General features: G+C 52.6%; 1 protein-coding gene across 8 annotated transcripts in view; it reads right to left on the minus strand.

Annotated features, from left to right (window-relative positions):
• PTPRS (protein tyrosine phosphatase receptor type S) overlaps positions 1–19,012 on the minus strand; it is a 99,279-nt gene that overhangs the window by 18,718 nt on the left and 61,549 nt on the right. For 5 of the 8 annotated variants that reach the window (XM_081137202.1, XM_081137200.1, XM_081137201.1 and 2 more), the window contains exons 7-13: positions 14,535–14,804; positions 12,479–13,060; positions 11,334–11,467; positions 10,698–10,842; positions 4,384–4,689; positions 3,053–3,246; positions 665–782 (exon numbers count right to left, since the gene is read on the minus strand). In XM_081137202.1, the coding sequence (XP_080993328.1) occupies positions 665–782; positions 3,053–3,246; positions 4,384–4,689; positions 10,698–10,842; positions 11,334–11,467; positions 12,479–13,060; positions 14,535–14,804 (1,749 nt within the window). The remainder of the gene's footprint in view (positions 1–664; positions 783–3,052; positions 3,247–4,383; positions 4,690–10,697; positions 10,843–11,333; positions 11,468–12,478; positions 13,061–14,534; positions 14,805–19,012) is intronic. The other 3 variants (XM_081137205.1, XM_081137204.1, XM_081137203.1) reach the window with 1 other exon arrangement.

The raw sequence follows: 19,012 nt of genomic DNA on the forward strand, positions 1-19,012 counted from the left end.
CTCTCCAAGCCTTTGCCTAGGCTGTGCCCTCTGCTTGGAACATCTTCCCTTTACATTTTCACAGCTGTCTCTTCCTCCTCATTCAGCTCATCTGTGGCTGGGGCAAAAATAGAACCTTGGGACTGATGGGAGAGGAGCCAGAAGGGGAAACTGAGGCAGGGCTGCCAGAAGAGGAGGCATCATGGTGCAGCTGGAGAGAAGGGCACACCACCCCCAAATGACAACCCACCTGGGGTGATCAGAGCCATGATGGGGGAATGACAGGGTGCTGGGGGGGGGCCCAGGGGCATCGAACAAAGACTGCAGGATAGGAGTGGGGTGGGGAAGGCTTCCCTAATGAGGTAGGAATGATGCAAAGACCTAAAGGATGGGGAGGGGACAGCCAGCCCAGAGAAGGAAGTCCAGGCAGAGGGAGCAGCCAGGTAAATCCAGGAGGACAAGGGGGTTAGAGTTGGCTGTTAACTGTTGGTATCAGGCTGGGGCCAAGTGGCTAAGGAAGATGAGGGGGCTGGACCTTGCTGGGCCCCAAATGCCCCCTTGAGCAGACCCCACCCCACAGCTCTGGCTGTTCCTCCTGTCCAGTACACTCTCTCCCCACACGGGCTCAAGAGCTCTGCAGGGAGACTGGGGGCAAAGGAGCAGTTGGGGGGAGGAGGTCTCATACCTGCTCCCTTGGTCACTACCACCTTGGGTTTGCTGCGAGCGCCATCGCCTTTCATAGTGTAGGCGGCTACAGTGATGGAGTAGGTGGTCTCAGGCTGCAGGTTTGTGATGATCATCTCCTGCAGGCAGGGATGGGGTCAGCGATGCAACCAGGGCGGAGACCAGCCCTGTCCACCCTCCTTCCAAGGCTGGGCTCAAACAAGGTAGATGTGGGCCCTGGTCCTCAGGCAGAGACATGCACCCGACCTCATGCAGAGACCATGACAGGTAGCAGGTCCATGCTAAGATGGCCACGCGCAGCCTGACTGGAATAAGGTAGTTGCCTCTGCACTAGTGATATGGCTCCCACCCCCCCATCCCCAGAGTCTGTCCTCCTTGCAGCAGCCACCAGAGGGTGCCTGTGAGGATCTGAGTCAGGTCCCACCCCTCCTCTGCCCACAGCCCTCTAGGGTTCCCACCTCCCTTCAGGTAAAAGCCCAAGTCTTCCTTGTGCCCTACAAGGCCCTGCAATACCTGCCAGGTCTCCTCCCTGCTCTCACCTCCTCTTTCTGCTCCCCTCACCCACTCTGCTTCAGCTAAAAGGACCTCCTTACTGTTCCTCCAACAGGCCAGGCATGGTCCTTCCCCAGGACCTTTGCACAGGCTATTCCCGCTACCTCCACTACGCCCATTGGTGTGCTGGAATTTCCTATACCAGCTCATGAGAGCGAATACTTAAATTTTCAGGAATTTTGTGAGCCAGTTATTAAACACAGCCATTATTTAGAAGTAAATTATATAAACTTAGAATTAAACAAAAATAATTTTTTTAAAAAAACAAAGGTATTAAGTACTCAGTACCCCCCTCCTAATCATTCTACTACGTTTACCACTACCTAGGCTGTCAAGGTTATTCTGTCTCTTGTACCTTGTGGTAGAAAACTATACAGCAATGAGCTACTGCACATCTAGCTGAAAACTGACACAATGGAAGTATTTACACCATGCATATGCTACAGATCAGGGCTGCCCCATCCACCCATCTGGAGAACTGACTTTTATATCACTGTCTAAACCCTGCCTCCCTCTACCAGAGCTGTAACTAGACATATGTTTGTGTTTCTTTCCCATTAACGTCCTTCTCCCACACTGGACTGTGATCACAGGGAGGGCAGGCTCTGAGCTCTGTGTTGGTCACTGTCATTTCCGTAGCACCTTACAGAGGATCTAGCCTACACTAGGTGCTCAGTAAATGACTGCTTGTTCAATGAATGCCAGAGCACCCTGACTTGCACCCCCCCCATGAACACCATTACATGTGCCCATGTTCCCACACATGCACACCACAAACAAAGTTCAGCATGCCTGGGAGCTGTGGGGTGTCCCCAGGTCAAGAGCATGAGGAGGGGGGACAGGGATGCATGAACAGAGGGTCTCCTTCCCCTGAGCCTCACATTTAGTCCCTCTCAGGGTCCTGGTAGGTGGGAGGGGCTAAAACTTCCCTATGGGAGGAGGTAGGGCCAGTGTCAATTTGGCATCAGACCTGGGGCTCTCATAAGAGCCTGTGGCTTCTTATGAAAGGCAGAACGACAGCCCAGAGAGGCAGTGACCTGCCCAACTCTGGTTCAGGGTCTCTAGAGAAAGCTTGGAACGATGAAGATGGTGGTGGGGCTACAGGACTCCTTTCCCACCCTGGGCCCACTGACCCCTCCATCGTTCAAGGGCCAGAATGAAGTGGATGCTTTGAAGAGAGAAAGAAATTTCTAGGTGAGGGAGGGCTGAGGCAGGTGACAAAGGGTCAGGCTGCGTTGGAAAGTGACCCAGTTCTGGTCTGGGTCCGACAGGGGAGGCAGAGGGATGGAGGAGTGGGTCGGTGCTGTAGGAAAGGCATTCCAGGCCTCAGGAACAGCTTGAGTAAAGCTATGATGGTGAAACGGCGCGTGTGCGTGAGTGCGTGTGTGTGTGTGTGGGAGGGTGTGTGTGTGAGAAAACTGGGAGTCTAGGGGCCATCCAGGTAAGGAGGATAATGGGTGACCTCTGGGTCCCCCAGCAGGTGCCGCCTGGGGCCGCTGTGCCCATTTGCCTGATGTGAAAACTGAGACTGCTAGCTCCAAGAGGTAATGGGGTGTGCATCCTGGACCCAGGGGAGGAGACCCTTTGACAAGAGGCGTGCAGGGGCGGGTGTCACAGAACGGCAGGCACGGCCCGCGGAAAGAGCACGCCAGCGGCCGAGGGCACTACTTACATATTCAGCCGTGTCATCCATCTCCCACTGAGTGTGAGAGGCGCGGCAGGGGAGAGAGGAGGAGATGAGCGGGTGGCCAGAGAGAGAAGCAGCGAGAGGGCAGGAGCACGGGGCGGGGCACACCCCCCCCAGCCCGCCCCCCGGCCCCCCCAGCGCGCCCCCCACCTGGGCGTCAGCCAGCATGACGTCCTTGATGCGCGGCGGCCCCTGGGCCTCGGCGCCCTCCATGCGCACGTAGTGGACCTGGTAGCCGCGGATCTGGCCATGCTGCCGGCCCGGCGCGGGGGACCGCCACAGCACGCGGATGGCCGTGGCGTTGAGCGCCTCCGCCTCCACCTTCCGCGGCGGCGCGCTGGGCACTGGCGGTGGGAGGGCGAAGCGGGAACGGAGGGGAGGGTGGGAGGTCCTGTTACTGGGGCACCCGGCCCTGCCCCGGGCGGCTGCTCGATGCCAGGGTGACAAGCAGCTGCTGGCTCGCGGGGTGCTCTACGCGCACACCACCAGCGGCCCAGCCCGGGGAAGGGGCCCTGATGGCGCGCCCCGTTCACAGCTGGGGTAACTGAGCAGCCCCAGTGCCTGGCTACCGCCCAGGGCCACATGACATGAGAGGCCCTGAGCCTCGCTGGGAGAACCTCAGGCACACCGCCACCACCCTCGCAGCACGCCCTCTAGACAGGGGCTTTTCCTCATCTACAGACGGGAAAGCTGAGGCCCGGCCCAGCTGCGTGCTCCTGCACACCCGAGTGCGCAGCCAGCCCCTCGGCCCTGGAGATCTTTCTCGGCCGGCCCCCAGGTCAGAGGCCTCTAGTCCACCCCGCCCACGACCAGAACACAACGTGGGGCTGCCAACCACACCTTCCAGGTCAGTGGCTCAGAAAGCAAACCAGGTTCAAAGGGGCTCAGTTTTACTGGGGAAGCTGCTCGCTTCATTTAGCCCCAGCCCTCAGCTTCTGTGAGCATCCGCCTCACTTTGCAGCTTAAACCTTTCTACCTGCAATCGGCCACGGCAGGAGTACTGACACCCCAGAATTTGACCAACGGTACAAATCAGTCTCCGCCTCCCAGACAGCTGGTAGTTAAATGTTATCAGCACACAGTCCACCTACTCTCAGGTAGGAAGCCGCAGGTCCTGGCTCATCCCAAGATAAGTCTAAAAGGTAGGTTTCTGGGGTGAGGGACCATAAATTTTTTGCAAGTGCTACTGGCTGCTTGTTACACTTTGTTTCCATGGCTTCCACCACTGGACCAAAACACAGGGCTGCCACCTCAACTTTCCAGGCACGAGGCTCAGGGAGCAAATGGTGCCCAAGGGTCTAGAACAGAATTCCCAGTCAGGGAGCCCAGGATTTCTTGGGGAGAGAGAGTGCTTCATGTCTCCCTCTCATGACAGTGGCGTCTACCTTTCGGCCACCAGCCAGCCCAGTCTTCCAGACAGAAGGCTCCAGGGCGGGGTGGCCTGGGGCCTGCGGGGGTCCCCAGGCTAGGGTGGTGCTTACCGTCCTCGTCGGTGCGGATGACCACGGGCGAGCTCTCGGGCCCTGGTCCCACCTCTGTGTGAGCGACAGTCGTGATGCGGTACTCCGTCCACTTGTCCAGTGCCTCCAGCAGGATCTGAGTGGTGGTCGGGGGGATGCCGTTCACCTCCTTGGGTTGCGGGTCCTCCGAGCCCAGCGGTCGGTAGCGGACGCTATAGCTCACCAGGGCCCCGTTGTGCGTTTCCGGCGGTGGCGGGCGCCAACTTACCAAAATGGCCGTGGAGCGTGTGCTGACACACTTAACATCTTGAGGGGGGGCAGACGGTTCTATTGGGGGGGAGAACGTGGGGGTGGGGAAGGGAGGCGGGATGGGCAGGGAGGGGGCGGGGAAACAAAAGATGGGAAAGAGAAAATAAAAAAGAAGATGATAACAAACAAAACAGGACCAAAGCAAAGAGAAGTCGAACCCAAAAGAAGTGGGTGTCAACCAAAGGTGAGATGGGTGGGGGTGGGGCTGGGAGGGCTGGCCAAGAACACTGCACTCACTGATGTGGCTGCACCTGACACATAGTAGGTCTTAGGTGGTGGACCACCACAGACCCTGTGGAGCACACGTGTGTACCAGGCATTGTGATAAGAGGAATAACAATAAAAGCCTCATTTATTGGGCACCCACTATGTGTCAGGCACCATGCCAAGTAGAATAGCAATAAAAGCCCCATTTTCTGGGCACCCACTGTGTGCCAGGTATGGTGCCCAGGGCTTCATAGAATAGCAAAAGCATCTATTTATTGCCTTGGCTGGGTGGCTCAGTCGGTTGGAGCGGGTTTGATTCCCAGTTAGGGCACATACCTAGGCTGCAGATTCAATCCCCAGTCAGGGCAAGTGTGAGAGGCAACTGATTGATGATGTTTCTCTCTCTCTCCTCCTTCCTTTCTCTCTAAAACTAATACAAGCATACCAGTGGATGAAGTTTTTTAAAAAAAGCATCTATTTATTGAACCCCTACTATATGCCAAACACCATGCCAAGTGCTTCATAAAATAGTAAATGCATTTATTTATTGAACATCTACTATGTGCTAGACATTGTGCCAGAGGACTAGCAATAAAAGCCCCATTTACTGAGCACCTACTATGCAGCAACCACCATATCAAGTGGAAAGGCAATAAAGCCCCATTTATTAGGTAACTACTATGTGTCAGGCATGGTGCCAAGAGCTTCACAGAGTACCAGTAAAGTATTTATTGAATACCGACTGTGTGTCAGGCACTGTGGCAAAAGAATAGCAAAAGCTCCATTTATTGGGTACCTACTGTGTGCTAGGCACAGCACCAGGGATGGGATAACAGTAAACACATTAATTTACAAAACACCTACTGTGTGTCAGAGGAATAGCAACAAAAACCCCATTTATTAGGAACCTACTGTGTCCTAGGTTCAAAAAGTAACAGTAAATGCATTTATTTACTGAACACCAACTGTGTGCCAGGGGGTAACACTACCAGGGAATAGCAATAAAAGCCTTATTTTTGAGCACTCACTATGTGGCAGCCACTGAGCCAAGTGGAAAAGCAAGAAAAGCCCCATTAGGGCCCTGGCTGGCTGGTGTCAGCTGGTTGGAGTGTCGTCCAGTACACCAAAAGGTCAAGGGTTCGATTCTTGGTCAGGGTGCATGCAGAGGGCAACCGATCGATGTTTCACCCTCACATCGATGTTTCTCTCTCTCTCCCCCTCTCCCTTCCTCTCTCTCTAAAATCAATAAAAGCATGTCCTCAGGTGAAAAGCCCTATTAGGTAACTACTATGTGCCAAGCACCATGCCAGGGCTTCAAAGAATGATAGGAAAATATTTATTTATTGAACACCTACTCTGTACCAGGCACTATGCTGGGTAACAGCAATAAAAAGCCACATTTATTGGGCATCTACTATGTGCTAGGCATGGTGCTAGAGCTTCATAGGATAACAATAAGCACATTTATTTACAGAACACCTACTGTGTGCCAGGGAAATAGTATTGCCAGGGAATAGCACTGTTAGGGGAATAGCAGTAAAAGCCCCATTTCTATTTATTGGATACCTACTATGTGCACGGTGCTAAGAGCTTCATAGGTTAACAGCAAACGCATCTATTTACTGAACATGTTTTACCAGAGACCCCAGAGGCTACCTACACCCATGGCTTACATCATCCAGGACCACAGTCTTGGCCTCATCTGAAAATGATGCCAATGTCTTGAGCACCAACTGTGTACCAGTTAGCATGCTAAGGGCTGTACAGAATAATACAAACAAGTGCCTACAATGTTAGTCCCAGGCTCAGGGCTTTACAGAGAACACAGCCCACATTTAGCACCTACTGTGTGCAAAGGTCTTTATAGATCAGAGTTCTTATTTACTGAGCATCTATTATGGGCTGGGCATCATAATGGCCCTCTAAACATAAAAATAGTAATTGCCTTTTATGCAGCACTTACTGTGTGCCAGGCATTGTGCTAGGGGGTTAACTGAAAAACAGTAACAATTCCCACAAATTAAATACCTACTACGTGCTAGGCACCATACTAAGGCCCTTATAGAACATTAATAGTTCTCACTTAAGCACCTACTGTGTGGCAAGAACTGTATTTTTGTTTGTTTTTAAATATACCTCTATTGATTTCACAGAGAGGAAGGGAGAGGGAGAGAGAGAGAGAAACATCAATGATGAGAGTCACTGATTCCCTGTCTCCTGCACGCCCCCCAATGGGGATCGAGCCTACAACCCAGGCACGTGCCCTGACTGGGAATCAAACCGCCATTTCCTGGATCCTAGGTCAACACTCAACCACTGAGCGATGCCAGCCAGGCAATAACTGTATTAATAACAGTAGTAGTCCCCATACATTACGTACCTATTGTATGCCAGGCACTATGCTGAGGGCTTTATTGGATAACGGTAGTAGTTCCCATGTATTAAACACCTACTGTATGCCAGACACTATGCTAAGGGCCTTATATAAAAATGGTAATAGTTCTTATTGAGCACCTACTATTTGCACGCACGGTGCCAAGAGCTTTGCAGATAATAACTCCATGTTTTGAGCAAAACCTGTGTACCAGCACCATGTCAGGCCTTTTCAGAATGACAATGGCTCCCATCTGAGCATCTACTTTGTGCCTAGTACCAGGCCAACCTCTTTAAAGAAAGTACCACTTACTGAGCACTTAATGTATGCCAGGCGTTGTGCCAAGGACTTTGCAGAACAATAATAGTAGCCCCCATGTTCTGGGTGCCTACTGTGTGCCAGGCATGAGGTTAACCTTGGGACAAACTGCTAATAGCTTTCCATTCATTGAATGCCAACTATATGCCTAGCACCATGACAATCCATGTTTAGATTTAAAACAGCAGCTGCATATATGGAACACCTACTGCGTGCTAGGCACTGTGCTAATAGTGACAGTTCTCATATATTAAGCACCTACTGTGTGTTCAAAGCTTTATGAAATAACAGTAATAGTTTCCATGTGTTAAGCATCTACAATGGGCAGATCCTGTGCCATGGGCATTACTGATAATAAATCTCAAGTTCTATGTACCTTTTTTGCACACCCAGAACCCTAAGCCTTTATAGATTCAAAATGCATTCCACTGGTCATGCCTCACTTAATACTCATGACCCCCCTAGGGAGCCGGAACTATCACCCCTACAGCTCTACCCATGTTACAGGTGGTAAAAGCAGGTTCAAAACCCATCTGCTTGGTTTTCTGTTATCACTGATTCAGTACCTACTGGATGCCAGGCCCCCACCCATCCTGGTGCTTTTCATATATCACCTCCCATTTTATAGGTGAAAAAACTGCGGCTGGGAAATGATAAGTTGCCTGCCCAAGGGCAAGAGGCAGGGTCTGAACCTAGGCTCAGCTGTTCTCCAAGGACTGCCTCAGCTTGAGGCTGGGAATTCTGACCTCAGCCTGTACCTTCTATCAGCTCAGGCCAGTTGGGGATGGCTGGAGCCACACTGCCTCAGCTGCAGGCCTTGAGAGTTGGCCTTGCTTGATGTCAAGGACCTTCACCATCATGCTAGCCTCATTTGTTCACTGAACATGTGTTTATAGTATTTACCACATGCGCAGCCTGTGCTAGACCCTGGGATCCAGAGATGAATCACAAGCCCGTCTTCAAAGTCATCAGGCTATGAGAGGCCCCAGAGGCCATTCCATTGACTTACTTCAACTAGAATGATCCCCCAGCCTCACTTAAAGTGAAATACCGGAACGCCCTCCTTCAAAACTAGACACTTTGGGTCCCCTCCCCCATTTCTTGACCAGCCATCCCAACCAAAAATGCCCAAGGGAATCAGGCAGGAGCGAAAAAACCAATTAAGGAATGTGCTGGAAGGAATGGATTTGCTGAGAAAGGGGGAGGAAAAATAAAACCAAAACCATAATAAAATACAAAACAACAGTGATAGTGATGATGATGAGGAAAACCATAATAAAAGAAAGACGCCTTCCAGAATACTCCCAGTCTGGTTACCTACCTTCCACTCTTCAACTGCTAACTTAAAAGACTTTCTTACGAGGGAGGGAATGGCGAATGCTGAGCTACAAGGCCAGACCGAGCTCTGGGTGGGTCTCCAGACGCGCGGGCCTACAGCCCTGCTCGGCCCGTGCGGGCACGCTGCGGTTCCGGACAGGTGCCGACGAGGCGGGAAGGCGGGGCGTTGTCTGGGGAGACCCACGGCTGAGTGGTCTGGCCTCCACCTACCCTTGAGTTCAGCCTAAGAAGCCCGCAGCCCCCGGGGGGGTACGCCTGGCCCTGAGTCTTGGCTGCCAGTTTTCTCAGGCCCCACCCGTCTGAGGGCGAGAAGTGGAGAGTCCCTTCTCCCCTGGTCCCTGTCCTGGGCCGCCCCCGAGGTTCGCATGGCTGGGCCAAAGCCACTTTGTTGACGACCCTGGAGGCCGCCTCCTTCACAATCCGGCCCAACCTGCATGACGTCTTGAGAGGGGGTGGGGATGGACAGAAATACAGACACACGTGTGCAGCAGCACAGGATTCCGGACTCACCATTTCTGGCAGGTGTGCCTCTTGACCGTGCAGCGGAGAATTTGGGGGGCTGAATTTGGGCTCTGGACTGCTCGTGCAGCCCAGAGCTACTGGGGCAGGTGGGGAGCACGCAGGGTGGGCCGTCTTTGTGAACCTGCTTGAGGCCAGCGCGTACTCACCTTTGAGGCACCTGTGCCAGTCTCTCACGTGGCCACCCAAGCCACAGGACACCCTCACTGATCGCCTCACGCACAAACACGCCCAGATGCCTGTGACCTGCAGAGCGCTGGGCTCGGCATGGAGGAGCACGCAGGAGCAGGGAGGGGGGGAGGGGGGGGGAGTGCTGTGTCTCCGAGGCCCCTGATCCCAGCAGCTCAGACACCCTGGCCCGAGTTGCTGTCACTCTCGACTGACCCGTGATTCCCCCCAGGTGCACACACCCAGGGGGGCTTGAATGTTTGAACACTGAAGCTGCTTCCAGTACAAGGCCTGGGTGGCTATACGTGACTGACTGAGAAGTGGGAGGGGAGGAGGGGCGCAACGACGAAGGCCACAGCAGTGGGTACCACGGCGGCGGAGGCCACACCAGAGGCCACGCCAGGCTACACTGAGCAGAGAGGAGAGAGCAGAAGGAAGAGAGGGAGGCAGGGAACAGTAGGAGGAGGGGCCTGTGTAGGCCCTGAGCTCGGAGGAGGCAGAGAGGGCAATGTCGAGGGCCACCGTGTGGCCCAGAGCCAGCTCCTGGCTGTAGTGTCCTGGCCAAAAGGTAACTTGTTTGTGACAGGGAGGCCAGGCAGGTACAGCAAAGAACTCTAGGAATTTGGGCCCTGCGCTATCCCCAAAACCCAGTGCCAGCTCTGGTTCCCACCACCCGTCCTTGGTCATGGGGACCCTGTGTTGGGGGGGAAGGGCCACCTGGGGAGATGGTCTCTGCACCCTTTTCTCTCTCTGGGGTGTGAGCTGTTACAGCCTCATGTACCCCTCTAATTAGCCCCAAATCAGGGAGAGGAAGAGGAGAGAGGTGCAGTCAGGAACTCCTCCCAAACTAAGGGGAAAAGCCACAAAACTGGTCCCCAGGAAGACAGAGAAGCCAGAGCCCGTAGGACCCCACGGCCCTGGTGGGGAAAGTGAGGACAGCGCCGGTGGACAGGTCTGAGGTCAAGGAGCGAGGAGGGCATGGGCCAGAGGCACCCCCACCCCCTATCCTATGGCAGGCTCCTCCTGGGTCAACGCACAGAGGACATCTGTGACGGCCGAGGGTCCCCCCAGAAGATGAGGGCGGGGTCCGCGAGACACCTACTGGACTGCAGCGTGCGCTGCCGAACCACCGAGGTGAAGGCGCCCAGGCCCTGCGGGGAGCGCGCCGCCAGGCGGAAGGCATACTCCGTGTTGGGCTTCAGGTCGTCCACCACGAACGCTGTGGCTGGATCGAAGGTCCTCCCGACCTGGGAGCAGGGGCAGGGGCGGGAAGAGAGGCACACAGAGACACAGAGGGAGACAGAGACAGAGAGACACAGAGATATAGAAGCAGAGACAGAGATACAGAGATGACAACAGAGACATAAACAGACACACACAGAGAAATAGATGGAAACAGGCATAACAGAGAGACAGAGATTATGAGACAGAAACACAAATAAGACACAGGAAAAGAGAAATGGAGAGACACACAGAAACACCAATGAATTAGAGAGAGAGAGAGACAGGAGAGAAAAGGGAGATAAAGTGGGCAGAGGGAAGGGGGAGAAAGAGACAGAGACACAGAAAGAGATAGAGAAACAGGAGAGAGGTGGGAAAATTAGCAATACACAGGCAAAGAGCAGGGGAAAGAGACATCCAGGCAGAGCCAGGGAGGTTCGAGAGGAAGCTCAGAGCAGGCGAGGGAGGCCCAGTGAGCGCCGCTGCAGCCTCGCCCCCCGCCTGGCTCCCCAGGTACCTCTCTGCCGTGGTCGCCTTCCCGGAACAGGAGCTCATACTTGACGATGCTCTCTTGCCTTGGGGGGCTCCACGAGAGCCCGATGCTTGTCTCAGACTTGGCCTCGGCCCGGAAGTTCATGGGCTGGCCAGGTACTGGGGGCGGAAAGGCAGAGGAACAGAAATCGGGGAGAGGCCAGGGAGGGGTCCACCCCTGGGGCACCTAACCTGCCACGTGTCTGCATTCTCCTCAAAGAGAGTCCCGTGGAGCTCAGGCTGTTTGTCTCCAGAGGCTTCCAGAATGTTCTCCCACTGTCCTTATTACTCCTGTTTTCCCGTGGGACCCCCTATTGCCTTCTTGTTGTCAGTTATCCACCTCAATTCTCCCACCCTCTCTGCATCCAATGGAAAAAACATTTACAAATCCCTTTTCAAATCACCCCAGCACCTTCCCCCTCCCTCAAATTGTCAGAGAAATTGGTGGGGACAATATTTGGAAATATGGATCTCCATCCTTTCCAATCTGTTGGCAGAATCCCAACCCTGCTATCCCTTCACTTGGGTTGCCTCAGTCTTCCTGGATTTCAGGGTCAGGAAGTCTGAGCCCATGAGGGAAGGACCAGAAACATGCAGAGAGCTGGAGTACAAAACACCTAGATGCTCTCCACCCCAATGCCGGTCCTTCTACCTGAGTAGCGGGAGACCGGCCCACTGCCTTTGGGTCATGCACGTCCCATTTGTTATTTCAAAATGGGCAGCATGAATTTCTCCAATGAGAGCAGTAGACAGGGGCTCTCAAACTCAGATGCTGACAGGCTGGGCAGTTAACGGAGAAGAGGGAGGCAACTGGAAACCGCACCCCTTTATTCAGATGCAGCCACGGGGATCTTTCTGGATGTCTGACTGTAGCCCCGTGGGCTTGCCAAATCAGATTTTCCAAGTACAGCCAGAAATTTGGGTTTTCTGGGACAACTTCCTGCTTTGAAACGCTAGCATGAAAATATTTTAAAGCATCGTGTGGGACAAATAAATCACTTTGTGTCTTCCAGGCAAGATCTGCCAGCTGCCTATTAGGAGGAAGCACATCATCGCACCATTGCCTCCCCCTCTGCTGGGACACCCCAAATCCTGCTGTCCTCACAGAAGCCATGCTCACAGGCATCTCACCTCCCTGCTGTGTCTTGACCTGGATGGGGTCTGAGAGGGGTCCGTCGCCCACAGAGGTGAAGGCCAGCACACGCACGGTGTAGGTCTCGTCCTCCAGCAGGCTGCCCACGGTGGTCAGCAGGCTGTCGTCCACATTGTGCTTCTGCCAGTTGCCCACAGGGTGCTCGGGTTCCATGGTGTAGTAGATCCTGTAGCCTCGGATCAGGCCGTTGGGCTCCACGGGTTCTTCCCACTGGATGATCATGGTGGTGGCACTCAGCATGCGGGCCTGCACATTACGCGGTGCACTGGCTGGGGCCTGCTCGCCCGTGCGGGTGACCACTGACTCACTGGGGGGACCCTGGCCAATGGAGTTAACAGCTGACACCCAGATCTCATACTCGGAGTTGGGGCTCAGGCCGCCAATGCTGTAACGTGTCGTGGTGATGTCTTCTTTGATCTGGTACGGCCCATCCTGGCTCTTGGATTTGTACTCGATGACGTAGTAGGACACAGGGTCTGGGTTACCCGAGTCCCATGTGATGGTGATGCTCGTAGCTGTATTCTCTGTCACCACTGGAGTCCCGGGGGCTTTAGGGAGAGCTGTGGGTGGGGGGCATGGTCACACGTTGGGCATGTTGCCTGCAGGCCTTGAAAACTGTGTGACTTTCTGCTACACAACTGCCCTCTCTGAGCCTTAATTTCCTTGGCAGTGACCACGGGCCTAAGGACCCGACCCCTATCCCATTACCTGTAGCAGGGGTCAGCAAATGAAGGTCCAAAGGCTGGCACCTATTTTTATAAATACAGTTTTATTGGAGCAGCGCTTACTTATTGCTTTTCTGTCACAGTGTAACAGTAGCCATGACAGGACAGATGAGTGCATGCAGCAGAGGCTAGTTGGCCTGTAAAGCTGAAAATACTGACTTCAAAAAAAAATTGCTATTTAACAAAAATATTTATATTTGAAGCAAACACTGGCGGACCCTGGTCCACAGCTCTCTCTGCGGTCACTCTGCTCAGACATGGGGCCCTTCTGTCTGCTCCCACTTCCTGTTCCAGTACCTGCAGTGCCCAGATGGACGCCTGGCCAGCTCCTTCTAAAATCACCCCTTAAGCCCTCATTCACCACCAGGCTAGAGGCTACTTTGCCCAGTTCTTATCACACACAAGGTTATCTCATTTTCACATGTGTCTGTTCTCCCCACCAGCAGAGCTCAAGTTTTGTTTACAGCTGTGTCCCTGCACCTGGATAATTGTGACTTTCTCTACCACTCGTCCCAAGATGTCACACCACACAGGCCCAGGAAGCATTCACCAAGAGTCCAATCCCTCGGGAAAATGACCAACAAACCGTTAGCTGACCTAGGGCAGGGCTCATTAAACTTATCCTGCAAAAGCCCAGAGTGTAAATACTTTTAGCTTTGCAGGCATTTGTGGAGACTAAGCTCTGCCTTTGTAGCCAGAAAGCTTCCACAGATAAGGCGTGAGCCAATGGGTGTGTGCCAATAAAACTTTCATTTTTAAAAAAGTTTAGGGCTGCAGTTTGCTGGCCCCTGTTCTAAAGCTAGAAAAATATTTGTGGACACCTTCCTCTGAATCTCACCACAAACTTGAGACACAGGGAGAATCTGTAGTCCTCACACCTTACCCTCCGTATCTCTCTGAGTCTTTGCACAAGCTATTCCCTTTTCTTAAAACTGTGCCCCATCTTCTTCGGCTTATTCCCTTTCAACTTTTAGTCTTTCCCTGACCTAACTTTCCTGGGAGATGGGGCCTTTACTCTGGGGTGTGAATGGCCCAATGTACCCCCCATCACAACCCTAATTAGCATGTATCATAGCTACATGGCTGCGCAGGCATCTCCCACGTTGGACTGTGGGATCAACAGAGCAAGACTATGCCTCATGCCATGGGGCCAGGCCCAGAATAATTTATAACCAATAAATATATGTCCACAGAACTGTCCCCTTCAAAGCCACAAATGTCCAATGCCAAAACTCAGAGGTTTTCCACCTGTACCCCATCACCTGAACCTGAGGTCCCTCCACCTACCTCCCCCGTGCCCCCTGCTTACATTTCACCGTGATCTGGGCCACAGCCTCGATGACGCCCAGGCTGGACATGGCTACACACGTGTAGTTGGCAGAGTCCTTGACATCTGTGAGTTCCAGCACGTTCCGACCCACGGGCATGTCATCTTCGGGTGTCAGGTCCTCAGCTCCCTGCATCCACTTGACATATGGCATGGGTGAGCCCACAGCTACACAGGTGATGTTCACGTTGCCACCTGGCATGATCTCGTGGCTCATGGGCAAGATGGAGAATCGAGGAGCCACGCGGCGGACTGGGGGCAGGAGGGAGATGCATGGGGTTGGGTGTGGGGGGGCAGAATGCAGAGGAAAAAAGAAAGAAAAGCAAGAAGATGAAAGAAAGAAAGAGAGAGAGAGAGAGAGAGAGAGAGAGAGAGAGAGAGAGAGAGAGAGAGAAAGAAAGAAAGAAAGAAAGAAAGAAAGAAAGAAAGAAAGAAAGAAAGAAAAGAAAAGAAAAGAGAGAGAGAGAGAGAGAGAGAGAGAGAGAGAGAAGAGAAAAGAAGGAAGAAAGGAAGAAGAAAGAAAAAAAGGGGGGAAAAAAGCGGAAAACAATTTAAATATAAATGGCTGTTTCTTTTCCCCCAGTTGAATTTTTTTTTTATTCCAAATGAAAAGAAAACAAAGAAGCCAAATTAAAACCAAATTCCAACACAAAGAAACCAAAACTTCAAAGGAAGGTACTTCACAAACAATAGAGATATATCGATATATAATCAGAGACATGAAGCATTATTTCATAGCAACAGGGTTTCAGAGACCAGAGGGACTGGTCACAGCACAGTTACAAACACAAAAATTTATCAGCTGTTTCTCATCTTTGATGACAGATGTGGCTTCAGGGAGCAGACCCTCCACACGCTCTCCCACGTGGGGAGCTTCAGAAGAGCCTGGCTGCATGTGGGGGACTCTGGGAAGGACGGAATGAAGAGGGGAAGTCAGGGGAAGAGTTGGAACCAGGAGGCACAGGGGGCCAGAATCTCGGCCGGCTGCCCACCCTCGCCCCCCTGGTGACTTGGGCCCCACCCCCTTCCCTGGGGGCCCTCTAGGAAAAGATGAGAAACTCTAATGAAATTTTTGTGGTTTTTGGGTATAGAAACCCTTCTAAAAGCTTCTGTCGGATCTCACAAGTTTCCATTGATAAATGCAGCTCTCAGAGTCACAAACAGCATGCAAAAGAGATTGGTCAAGAGAAAGAGAAAAAGAAAGAAAAGGAGAGAGAGGCAGGAAGAGAACAGAGAGCTAATGCATTGAAGAGGCCTGGATCTCAGAGGCCTGAGTGCACACTCGTGTGGGTACCAGAGAGAAGAGACAGACGAGGCAAGAGAGAGAAAAAGAACACAGGGAGAGGGACAGAGAGAGGGGGGGACAGAGACAGAGAGGAGGAGGGAGGGGGCCCACTTCAATGCTGCATATTAATTCTAGCGGATGTGACCCAATGTGACATGTCACATTGTTACATCACAGCCCTGGCAGAATACAACAATAATAATAATAATAAACGTGGGGAATGAACTTGAACGCTGAGAAAACAGGGACATGTTCTGTGCATTTCTTAGCAGGAAAGCGGATGCAGCCTTCTGTCCCCATCTCGCAGACCATGAAGGCAGCAGGACGCATTTCGGGGGCTCCATTTTCAGAAGTTGGACAGGTTTCTGGGTCGGGGGGTGTGGTGAGGGGCTCATGCTAACGGGCACCTGAACTTCTAAATGGCTTGCTGCCCCTAAGGGAGGTATAACCGCAGTGGGAAAGACTGAGGTTAGCCTAGTAAATCCTTCCAGCCAGGCAGAGCTTGTCCCTGGCTAAGATCTTGGGGCTTTAAAAAGCCACGTGGGCAGATCCCCAGCTTTGGGTGGGCCAAGGAGTCTTGTCTCTAACTGTAGAGAGGACAGAGTAGAGTCTCAAAAGGCAAAACAGGGCCACAACTTTCAGCATTCCGACCTGCCTCTAATTTTCACATGGTATTGGGGGTACAGATGCACCCCTAAGAGGGTGTTTGTAGGGGGTGTAGCCTGCTCTACAGAGGAGGGGGCTACAGGGATAAAGGAAGGCAGCCTGGGTTCCCAGCAGAAACCCTAACCTCTGCTCTCTGAATCTCTGAATGGAGGCAAAGAGAAGGGGGGGCTCTGGGAGGGTAGGGAGGAGGGCCAAGACGCTGGCAGCCCTTCGGAAAAGGAAGCCCCACGAAAAGTCCAGAGTCATGTTGGAGACAGGATGGAGGAAGTGGAAGGTATCCCCTGAGGGGAGGAGTGGGACTGGGATAGGGAAAGGAGACAGAGGGGCCATGCTGACAGACTGGGGGTAATGGGTGGGGCTCTGAGATGGGGGGTGGCTTTCCGGCAGGGCTGGGGGGGAGGGAGTCGGGGGAAGAGAATGGGGTCCGGCCAGCCAGCGGACGTGGTCCAGGCCAGCCACCGCCGCCAGCATCCACAGCGAGGCATACCAGTGGGATGCCCTACGCTGCGTTGTCATGGAAACGGAACACGATGGGGGATGAGCGTGGGGAGCTAATTAATCAAGGACAGAAAACGGCATCGACGTCCAAGCCAGAAGAAACAAATGAAGAAACAAAGCGGAAAAAAAGAAAAATCCAAAACACCAACCAAACAAAAATTCTTCCAAAACAAAACACCCAAAAGCAAGAAGAAAAGAAAAAAACATGGAATGGGTGTGGGGCTGAAAATCGGGGTCTGAAAGGAGGAGGGCTGTGGCTTCCCCGGGGAGGTGCCCCCCACCCCTGGCAGAACACAGGGTCTGGCCCCCCTACCCAGCACCCAAGAGCCTCGGCGGCCACAGAGGTGACATCCTCGCAGAGAAAGAACGTTCGGGGCAAACCAGCCCGGCCCCACTGGAGCCCCTCTCTATAAAGCCTCTATAGGCCCACTTCTCAGTGACACCTTGCCTGTCATTTGGGGCTGAACAAAAACTAGAGGACCAGACACTAATTGCACAATAAGGTCAACTCCTTGAGGCCTCAGAAAACCTCTCTGGGCAGAGGTGGGGGTGCTGATGTGGCTGAATGAGCCCTGTGGCTTTGGGAAGATCCCTCATCCTTCTGGAGCCCCAGTTTCCTCATATGTAACACGGAGGCAATCAATGACATTCGAGGCCACTAAACTGCCTGGGGCAGTGCCTAGAACAGAGCTCAGCCTGGCATGGGACTAGTGAAGTTTCCTTCTGGACTTCCAGGGTGCTGGGAAGATCAACTAGATTCTCTACCTTAAGAGAGTTTGGGGATGGATTAGAATTAAAACATTTTTTAAAAGGAAATAGTAAAAACTTCTACTAAATCCCCATCTCACTTTATTCTGCCCCCCCAACTTTGAGAGGCAAATGTTCTAATGCCAGTTTTGTGGGTGAGGGAGTAGAGGCTCAGAGAGGTGATAGGGCCAGCTGAGAGACACAAAGGAAGGAAGTGATGGAGCCAGAGATCAAAGCCAGGCATGCCTGGCTCCTGCCTCGGATAAAGTGAGACTTCTGTCACCTATAGGTAGCAAGAATTATAGCCAGATGTCCCTTTTTGGCATTTGGCTCTTTCAAACTTGTGTGTCCTTACCCACTGAAGACACCAAAGAGGGCAAAAGTACCCATCGCCTATATACTGCTATCAACTGAATAATGCCCAGTAACCGCCAGTTGGATAACAACCAGCAGCCATCAAAATAGATGCCCAGAAGCCTTCAGTAAAAGGCTTACACTGAAAGGGATTGTTGGAACATCAAAGGGCGTAAGAGCTTTAGAATTTAAAGATTAAATGTGAGCCCGATTTATTCCTCTGTAAGGCTCAACATCTTGCCCAAAAGATCTTGTTCACATCTGATCTTAACATATCTTCCCTTAGCACCCAGCCAGGCGTGGCTCAGCGGTTGAGCATTGACCTAGGATCCAGGAGATCGTGGTTCGATTCCCGGTCAGGACACATGCCCGGGTTGCGGGCTCGATCTCCAGTCGGGGCCGTGCAAGGATCAATGACTCTCTCATCATTGATGTTTCTCTCTCTCTCCCCCTCTCCCTTCCTCTCTCTGAAATCAATAAAAATATGTTACCAAAAAAAAAAAAAATTCTTCCCTTAGGAAGTATCATCATTTGGAAGGTACCTTTTTTCAGAAGTAGAGACAAGGCATACATCTTGAATAAGTAAAAGACTTGCCGTGCAAGGCTGTTAACTATAAGTCAGTTAAATGTGGGAGGGCAGTTATCAACAACAGTAATTTTAGTGCTTATGATCCCCAACATGGCCGGCAGCCATCAGTTAAATGGATCTGCCAATAGCTATAAAAGCTGACACCTAAGACACTTTGCCCACTTGCTTTCTCACCCACCCTATTCATTTCTAAGGGTGTGATGTGGGGAGAGGGCTGGTTCGCCACGAATTTGGGGAGGACTGTGCCCATTGGCACTAGGTGACTCAGAACCCCCTTGGGGGTCTCATAAGGCTTCCAGGCATCCTCCCAGCTGGCAAGGA

The sequence above is a fragment of the Miniopterus schreibersii genome (assembly GCF_964146895.1).
Source record: "Miniopterus schreibersii genome assembly, chromosome: 4".
Taxonomy (NCBI): Eukaryota; Metazoa; Chordata; class Mammalia; order Chiroptera; family Miniopteridae; genus Miniopterus; species Miniopterus schreibersii.